Source organism: Lycium barbarum, chromosome 5 (genome assembly GCF_019175385.1).
Source record: "Lycium barbarum isolate Lr01 chromosome 5, ASM1917538v2, whole genome shotgun sequence".
Taxonomy (NCBI): domain Eukaryota; kingdom Viridiplantae; phylum Streptophyta; class Magnoliopsida; order Solanales; family Solanaceae; genus Lycium; species Lycium barbarum.
In genome coordinates this window covers 14,306,801-14,316,644 of record NC_083341.1, presented here as the reverse complement: position 1 = coordinate 14,316,644, position 9,844 = coordinate 14,306,801, and the positions used below count along the sequence as shown (strand labels likewise).

At 32.7% G+C, this 9,844-nt stretch overlaps 1 protein-coding gene across 1 annotated transcript; it reads right to left on the bottom strand.

Moving 5' to 3' along the window:
* Positions 1-3,811: 3,811 nt before the first annotated feature.
* On the bottom strand, positions 3,812-9,604 carry LOC132640525 (ABC transporter G family member 1-like). The gene is made up of 9 exons (XM_060357137.1): positions 8,989-9,604; positions 8,015-8,094; positions 7,162-7,626; positions 6,577-6,663; positions 6,302-6,427; positions 6,010-6,204; positions 5,376-5,462; positions 5,001-5,259; positions 3,812-4,483 (listed from the first exon to the last, which is right to left on the bottom strand). Exons 1-9 carry the CDS (start codon positions 9,500-9,502, stop codon positions 4,083-4,085), a joined length of 2,214 nt encoding a protein of 737 aa, XP_060213120.1. The 5' UTR covers positions 9,503-9,604; the 3' UTR covers positions 3,812-4,082.
* Positions 9,605-9,844: the final 240 nt, after the last annotated feature.

Below are 9,844 nucleotides of genomic sequence, written 5' to 3'. Positions count from 1 at the left end.
AGAAGATATTACGAGTTGGAATTACGGAAGAAGATGTGGAAAAAAAAATACTTACTCAAATCAAGGTACAAGAATTAAGGGAAGAATATTTACTACGATCCTATGGAAGAAAAATATTCTACAAAAGGAAAATATCAAGATCAAGATCAATCTGGTACTTAAGGAAGGTCCAAAATCTATGGAGCATCAAGATATGCCAAAAGATTCAAGTTCACAAAAGAGTCCATATTCAGAGTGATCAAACTCCTAATTCAAGAAGATGGATGTGACTACATTCAAATTAATATAAACCAAGATCCAAGGTGAAATGAAGAGGATCTTGAAATTCTCTTGGATTGATTAAATAAAAGCTCATATTTGTACAAGCCAGAAAAGAAAAGAAATATTTGAATTTGCATTTCAAATATGAATATACATCTACTACGAGTTGGAAGGCAAGAAAGATTTCTACTACAAGTCTACAGTTGCAAATCTCGTGAAGACCATGGAGATTTAGTTTATTGTGAAGATTTGTTGACTATGGAAGGAGGATATTGAGTGAATATCAGTTATTGAAAAAGATTTTATTTTCCATAATCAAGAATGAAAAATTCAGGGTGTTCAAATTACTACCATCATTTATGGAAAGAATATTTTATTATATTCTATATCTTGGAAAATACATGTGTTCAAGGAAAGTAAATAAGAGTTGTGGCTCAAGGCAGAGGCAAACGGAAATAAACTATTGCTGCATCTATTTAAGAAGAAGTTGACAAAAAGGGAAGTTTGGTACTAAGTTATTGCTGGCATCTATTCTGCTTGGAATATTCTACAAGTCAACATAAGGCAATCAAAGAAGGGAAATGCAGCACAGTACTAAGTTATTAAAGGAATGAGTACAATTATCATTCCTTAAATAAAGATTCTCTCTTAATGAGACAAGGATGTCCAAGTTCAAGCCCGTATTCAAGTAAGCAATCAATTTTATGGAAAGAGATTTGGTGGATCGAATCACTGCTACAGAAAGAGATTCTTACATCGGTCAAATTCAAATGAACCAGTATAAATAGGAGCAAGCGAAGCGAGATGAGATACGCAGCCACTTATACTTTCGTCTCAACCTTCTCAAGTTCTTTGCTCTATTTTTCATAAGCATTGTAATCCTGAGTGACTTACTGTGTAAACAAAAAAGAGAGGAGAGATATAATATAGTTGGTGAGGCTTTGTATTGAGAGGTTGTGTCATTGTTCGTTTATTTGGTGAGCGAGTGAAAACCAAAAAGTCGTCGTTGGTGAGCGAGTGAAAAACCAACTTTGTACGTTGTTGGTGAGCGTGTCAAAACCAAACCTTGTTCGTTGTTGGTGAGCGAGTGAAAACCAACCTTGTAAATGTTGGTGGTGAACGAGGAAAACCACAAAGGCTGTACTCAACTCAAACTACAAAGAGCTTAAAGAGATAACCTCCTTGCAACCCAAGGGGACTGGATTAGGATACCACATTGGTTCCGAACCAGTATAAAATTCCTGGTGTCATTTATTTTATTACTCTCATATTATATTCTGCACTCTTACTATTTATTGTGGTTTATACTTGTGCAAATCGAAGGATTGATAATTTTGTGCAGGCTGTCTCGCTATCAATCGACTGACATCAAACATTAGTCGACTAAATTTTTTAACAGGCTTACAATTCACCCCCTTCTTGTACTTTCATTTTGTAGAAATCTTTTTAACAAGTTTTTTAAGAATAAAAAACCCTTCGCTCTAAAGTCCTAATTCTCGACAACCATAGAATCCACATTTTTTAATTCATCTTCCGTCTCCTCTTTTATTTCTAAGCAAGATCATCATCAATCTTTTACGCAAAAGAAAGCAAATCACGGAGTACTAATTTGCAAATGCCATGGCGTTTGGTTTTGCAGATTAAGAATTCTTATTCTATAGATTTTGATGCTATACTTTAACGCCCAGATGTGCTCTTTTTCTCTAAATATATTTATTAAAGGTGTTATAAATTAATCATTGACCAAAATTGTTAAACCTCATTAAAATTTAGTAAAGCATGATTATATAATTCATATATCAAATTCATGATTATATTTGTGTGTTAGTCTTTGGTAGCTATCTTAAAGGAATTTAGGAAAGAATATATTATACAAAGGAGTATATTAGTAAGGGCAAAGTAGTCAAACTCTTATTTATTTACATTTATGAAAAATAGGTAAAAAGAATAGTTACACAAAAATTGAAATAAGGGAGGTAAGCGTAATATTATAAACCACAGGGGAGGAAAGTGTTACGAAGGCAAACGTGAGGGGAGGTCTCTGAAATTATCCCTTAATTTAAAGTTATTAGTCAGTCAACTGCATAAGCAACAAAAAAAAAAGTAAAGATTATGTGCAATTATGTGTAACTTATCAAAGGTCAATGGAGTAATCACAAGGGTAATAAGCTGTTTTGTGCATCCAACAACTGAAAGGCACAAAACGTAATATTAATAGGTGGTGCTGGTCAAAGCTCTAGTAGGTAGTCACTCTTTTCTTAGAGAATCATGCCTCGTTACTCTTAAAATAAGACTTTTTGGTGTGATTAATCGAACTCTAAAACTATTACCGTTAATCAAATGGGAAATATATATATAAGACCCAGCGTATCTTTCTTCTCCTTTTTATTTTCTGTAATAATCATATTAATTGACTTTAGAACTTTCTTTAAATTCTAGCAACGAGTGGAGGTATACATGCTGGAAATTTCTTGTCTTTGAAAGATCAAAACCAAGTGAAAGAAACAAAGTAAATAAAGGTATGGTTTTTTTTTTGTTCACCAAAAATAAAGTATAGTTTTTTTATCTCTATCTAGGTGATTAGTCTTTAATTTATTTCATTGTTTGATAACCATGTTCGTAAGATATTTCCACAGTAGGTCTAAATCCAACTATCAAGACTCGATTCCCTTTTGGACCATCTAAAGACTTATGGACCTGACAAATTTATCTCCTTGAACTTTAACCCAAAAGACGCCTCAACAGTTGAATTATGAAATCGCCTTTGTATATTGCCTTACTTTTTGCTCTCACTCCAATATAATTGGCCAAAGGCAACTGTTCTAGCGAATCCCCTTTCATGTTCAACGCCAACACCCGTTGAATTAGGGGTGGGCATGGTACGGTATTTGAAACTTCGGTATGGTAACTTTGATTTTCGGTTTCTAAAAATACTATACCATTACCATACCAAATTAATTCGGTATGGTTCGGTATTTTAAAGTTCGATTTCGATATTTACTGTACAGTAAATCGGTACCATAGTTTGTCCGACTTCGACTTACATATTCATATTGTGGAGAATTATGACTTACACTACTTAAGAAACGTCTCAATTATTATGTAATAAACACCTTACACGTAAAAATATTCAACAAGCAATCCCCTTCGTAAATCAATTACACAAAAAAGACATTTAAATCAAGATAGAGTAGTCAAAGTTCCATGGTTTAAACAATTAGTTTTCTAATAATACCACTTTATATATTTGTTAATATTATAATACTAAGATGTATGAACTGTATAAGTAATTATATACTTTGGTATGGTATTTGGTATTTCGGTATTTTTCTTTATGAATACCGTACCGAATACCAAACTCTTTAAAAATGCATATCAAATACCGTACCAAATATCATAATACCGAAACCGCGATATTAAAAATTTCTGTTTTGGTATGGTAATCGATATCTACCATACCATGCCCACCCCTACGTTGCGCTGTGACAAGAAACCTCAAATTAATAAACCAAAATTAATTTGTTAAAATAAGATTTTATAGTTTATACAGTATCAATTCACCATACAAGATACAAGTAGGGAAAAATGAATTTATTCCAACTTTTAATACTCGCTAAGTAGGTAAACGATGGACCAACAAGGCATTGGCCTGGTCTTGAATACAACTTATAATAAACTTCAATACACATTTTACATCAACACAAAATATAATTAACACTCCATATAATAATAATAATAATAATAATAATAATAATAATAATAATAATAATAATAATAATAATAATTATTATTATTATTATTATTATTATAATAATCTTTCTTTAAGCATCTGGATCTTCAGCATGAGTTGGATTCTTAGAAGAACGAGCCATAAATGCTCTAATCATAGGCTTAACTTTCTCCAGAGTCTTAATTATTCCCAAAAACATGAACCTGTAGAGTATCACCATTCCAAATACTATTGCAACATCCACCCATTTTGAATATCCCATTTGCACTTGCCATACATTTCTCAAGATTTCATCACCACTAATTATAGATGGCCCTCTAATTTGCTCATTAGGGAAATTCAATCCCAAGAACTCATTCTTGTAAAACCCTTGATTTGCATATTTGTGGAATGCAATGTAATACATTGGGTACTTCCAAAATGGCTTAGGAAGATCATCAGGCAATCTGAAAAAACCTCCATTAAGCATCATAACACCTTGAATTCCAGCTCCTGTCATAAGAGGTGACAAAATTAGCCATAAAAACATGATTCACCTAGCCTTTTCAAGTTTGTATGAGTTAATGGAGTTGTCCAATTCAAACCATCTAAAGTTGGGCTGATATATAACCCAAATTGATCCATGAGAAACCTTATTATTTTTTATTTTTTTGTGGTTTAATATGTTATATAAAGATATAATGAAGATTTTTTATTAGGTAACTAAAAAGGGGCTTTCCGTGATCCAAATCTACAAAAAATATACACTAATTATGTATAGAAGGTGTATATTATATTTATCAGCTATTATGTTGGTATGCGGTTATTTATGTCAGTTGTTCCTTAAATAAATTAATTAAAATTGGGTAAGAGCTGTGCAAATTGAGTTATGACCCATTAGTTAGCCCATTTTGACCCAGCTCATTTTCAGCTCATGAAATTTTTGGCAAGTTATTGACCCGCCCATTTATTAACTCAGCTTATTTCACCTGCTCAAATTCAGCTCAACCCTCTCATTTGATACCCTTACCTGTTATGATTCCCATGAGGAAATCAGGGACAATGCTGGCGACAATCATCATGAGGCTTTCGACTAACATCATCGTTGCGAATAGCATTAGTGCAAAATAGGCGAAGTGATCGAACCCCTTTTGTAATCCAACGAGGTAATAAGCCATGGCACCAGGTACTACTGAGATCATTGCTAGATAAGGAATGGAAGAAAATGTATTTCCCACCACAAATGCAGCCACACCATAATGTCCATTTAGTCTTTCTCGAGTGAAAATCTAGCAATTAGGAGCAAAAAGCCAAATAATTAGAATAATTGTTAATATTTTGAGAGGTTTTATGTACATATATAAATGGACAAATTACTATATACAGATAGTTAGAAGAGACATACTTTCATATCTTCGACAAAAGAAGGGAATCCACCAATGGCCATAAAGGTTAAGAAGGCTGCAACAAACATCAACATCGAACCTCTAGCCTGCAAAACATATCGATTGGAAGAAAGGAAGTTGTTAGACGAGTTAACTTGCATCTTACGCTATGAAAATACATGAGTTAGCGACGGACAACTTCTGTCATAATCAACAAAAATTCATCGGTAATCTTAATTAACGACGGATCATCGACAAATTATTAGCAAATCCAGTTAGCTACTAGCTATTTAGCGACAAATTATTGATGAATTTCATAGCTAATTCATTTTTCTTTGTAGTATTGATACTGCAATGAAACTAAAACTTCTTAGATTTAACTTCTATGTATTGACCGTATAAGAATATTGTAGACTACCATTATAAAATAATAGTAACATGTTATAACTGGAGATCTGTTTTCGTGGTTACTGATCTTTCTTTTTATGGACAATTATCTGTAATTATCTTTTAGGCCACTTCATTGTATAGAAATTCTTTATGCTGTCAGTACATAAAAGTTAACACTCATAATTTTTGATATTTTATTCATATCTTATATGTTTGTTGCGGATCTAATAAACTCGAAATTATCAAAAAAGTTCAAATGTTTACCTGAATGGAACCATAGTCGTGGCCAATGTCATGAAATATGGTCCCAACACACAAGCACAAAGCAATATATATTGCAAAACGAAGCCAGTAATAGCCAAGATCACGATACATATTCACGAAAGACCTCCTTGTGAGAACCATGCACTGAGTTATGAAACTTGCTTGGCTTCCTTTCTTTGCCTCTTCTCCACCATTCTTTACACAAATATTCATAAAATAAAATTAATTACCAATTAACCAATTTTATATAAGATCAAAAATTCCATTTTATGAATCACATGACTATAAAAACCTGTTGGCAAATCTCCAAAACTCTACGTTGCACTTGTTGACAGCCCTGTGAGGTCTTGTATGACTTAACCAAAATGTTGATTGCTTCTGTCGCAGTGATTTTTCCACTAACTCCTTTTTCGATATCCTAATATTATAATTAAGGTCAAAATGGACAACGAGACAATTAATCCCTCATGAGTACGTAATTATCTCTAACAATGCTATAGACTATAGTAATTAATTTCTTTGCAAATAATTAGATTTTAAATGAAGAAGAAGCTATTGGATACTTACAACATCAAAGTCCTTGTTGATTGTCCTTAGGTAGTGATCAGATGGATTTCTCATTGTTGGACATGGGAACCCATTCAAAGCAAAATACTGCAAGAAAAATTGGAATTAAAGATTCGTTAGATTCTAGCTTAGTCTTTTTCTTAAACACTAAATATCGGGCAGGGTGTCAAATGTAGCTTATGAAAATATTACTTATAACCTGCTTTAGCTGGGTAAGGCTAGCATATATTCATTGTAAGTTGAATTTGAGAATAACCCAAGTTAGTTCATCTAAAAGTTTTGAGTCAATTTGGGCAAAGCCGAAATTGTCTTTAAAAAAGCTTATCAAAACAAGAAACATAAATTTTTGGAGTTGGTTGGTTAGATGGTCATAAAAAAAAATATGTTTGAGTTGGGCAATTCGTGTTATGACAACTTGTTTAGCTCAAATTGACATGTCCACCGTCAAAACTCACAAGCAAATTTTGTGCAAGTTAAAATTCAACCCTTTTATAGTTATAAGTAATTATCATTTAAAAGATTTAATAGTATAAATATTTTATATTATCGGCGTATAGAAGTTAAACTCCGGAAAGAGTGTGATACCTCATTTGCTCCAGAAATGGAACCAAAGTAGACAGTTCTGCCTGCGGACAAAAGGCAAAGATTATGAAAAAGTTCAAAAACTTCACTACTAGGCTGATGAATAGAAGCCACAACAGTCCTTCCATCTTGTTTAGCCAATTGAACTATTCTATTCATCACATGATAAGAAGCAGCACTATCAAGTCCACTTGTTGGCTCATCAAGAAACAGAAGCTTTGGACGTTTTAGTATTTCAATACAAATACTAACTCTTCTCTTTTGTCCACCACTCAATCCTTTAACACTCCATCCACCAATTCTTGTGTTCATTGCATCTTGTAACCCCATTTCTCTTATTGTTGCTTCTGCTCTTTCTTTCTTCTCGGATCTTGACATTGAATCAGGTAATTGGAGTTGAGCTGAGTAGTAGATTGCTTCTCTCACTGTTAGTGTTGTCATCAACGTGTCATCTTGTGTCACATATGCCTTTGAAAATAAAATAAAATGAAACATTAGTAGCTAGAAAAAAGTATATTTAGTGTTGATTACACTCACTATTAGAAAAAGAGGTTTTTCCACCGCGAATCAATGAGAAATTTGTTCTTCAAACACGATTTTCCCCACCTCATTCCCACTAAACCAACTCACTGAGAAAACGTATGGTGGGAAACAAGTTACTATTAAAACGCTGGGAAACAATCTAATTTTTTCGTGTGAAAACATTACTATTTTTTCTTTTCTCACTGATTTTTATGGGAATAGCACTGAACATTTTTTAATGAAAAATTTCGGTGGGAAATAGTGATTTTCTAGTAATGACTGACAGATATAGAAAATTAAACTCGGGAAAAAAAGGGTGAGATAATTATTATACCGAAGTGCCAAAAGCAAGTGATTGCCTCCGACCATTGATGAGAATTTCTCCAGTTTGTCTTGTGTTGGACTCCAGTCTCCCTGCAATTGTATTAAGTCCACCTTATAATCAGATTCATAAACTTCATTTCTTGTTTTTTTTTTAAAAAAACTTAAACTTCAATTCTTGTTTTTGTTCCTCAGTTTTTATTTTTTTTATTTTTAATGTATCGACTAGCTGTCGAGACAGCTGGGTCTCTGTTTAGCACCAGTAGGGACTGTGGTACGATGAATGCGATTCACACTCTTAATTATGAAAAAATCTTGATAAAAAATATTTTTTCTTTTAATGAATCTTACCCGGTATAAATTTCAATTAGTCGGAGTACAAAACTAATATCGTACACGATAAAAAAATCTCTTTCTAGTTGACCAAAACATTATTTTCCCTTACGTCTTTTCATTCATTTAATTTAATGGAAAACACTCAACTCGGTGATGTTTTGGGTCAAAATCTGTGGACCCTTAGCCATCCTTGTAGTACGTGGTGTAGTAGTTCATAAGCCAATTATATAATACTATAATTTTAAGCAGAATGTTCCAATTTTTACCAACTATACTATTTTAGGCATTTTCTTAAAACAAATTAAAAAGTAAAATAAAGACATGTATAAATTAAAATAGAGAAAATACTTTTTATCAAGAAAGAGTATTTTTCAGTAAATTCAGTGATTTTTCTTTAAAAAAATGTTTTTAGGACTAGATGACCAATTCCTAGCATCAAAATAATCACCAAGCTAGCTAGGAATGTAAACCCAATGGTTTAATCCCTCTGCCCCTAACTATAGTATCGGTTTAAGAATAAAAAAAGTTTCGCTAGGAGAGTTTTAATTCCCAGTACAAATTTAAATTACCGCTCTATAAAATTTCAGATACCAAATGACTAAACCCAATAAAAAACAAGTAATATTGGTAAAAAAAAAAAAAAAAAAAAACCTGCTAGAGTATCAAGAAGAGTGGATTTGCCACAACCAGAAGGACCCATAATGGCCAAAACTTCACCAGGTTGAACATAACCAGTAAGCCCTTGCAATATAGCTCTTCTTCCAGTATTCTTGTCAGGCACAGTTACCCACAAGTCCTTCCATGTTAAAGAAATACCTTCATGACCACCTTTATTAAACATCAATGTGCTCAAAGGCACATCATCATATGCAAAATTACTAGTACTAATCATAGGAGGAACACTAATTTGTGGTGGTGCTTCATAAGAATTTTCCATCTCTAAGGATCTCTTTATTTCAGAATCAACCCTTAGAGATGGTGCTTCAATATCACCAATATTAGGTGGTGGACTAGTACTAAATGGGAAATTTTTGGTTGGATTTTTGTTGTTAAAAGAAATATCTTCTTCAGAGCTAACACTTTCATTTGTCTCTGATTCATGACGTCTATGTGGTGATCTATTTGGACTAGGTGTCCATCTTGGAACATTAGCTTGTAACTCCATTTGCTAATATGAATATTTTTTGCTTTGTGTATGAATTCGTGCTGGAATTCGATATAGAAAAGAAGAAAAAGAGAATTAATGCATGGAAGAGTGGAAAGAAGGCTGGTATTTATAATGGCAATAAGGAAGGCATTGGGAAATTTTAGAGTAATGGTAATTATCTAGTTGTATAAAATAGTGACAAAAAAAATTAAATAGACTAGATTGACTTCCAACAAGGCATGGAATTAAAGCTAAGGAACAAATGTTGTATTCTATTCAATGAAATGAGACAATTCTAGACTGGCTAAGTCTTCGTTTACCATTTCCTCCTCTAGTGATAAGGTTGATTTTGGAGACTTT

Excerpts from the sequence above, each read along its gene's own strand:
- LOC132640525 (XM_060357137.1), bottom strand. The coding sequence starts at position 9,502 with ATGGAGTTACAAGCTAATGTTCCAAGATGGACACCTAGTCCAAATAGA. Across the intron at positions 6,664-7,161 it reads CCATTTCTGGAGCAAATGAG|TATTTTGCTTTGAATGGGTT; the intron begins GTATCACACTCT and ends TTTTTCTTGCAG. Across the intron at positions 5,463-6,009 it reads ACGACTATGGTTCCATTCAG|GCTAGAGGTTCGATGTTGAT; the intron begins GTAAACATTTGA and ends TATGTTTTGCAG.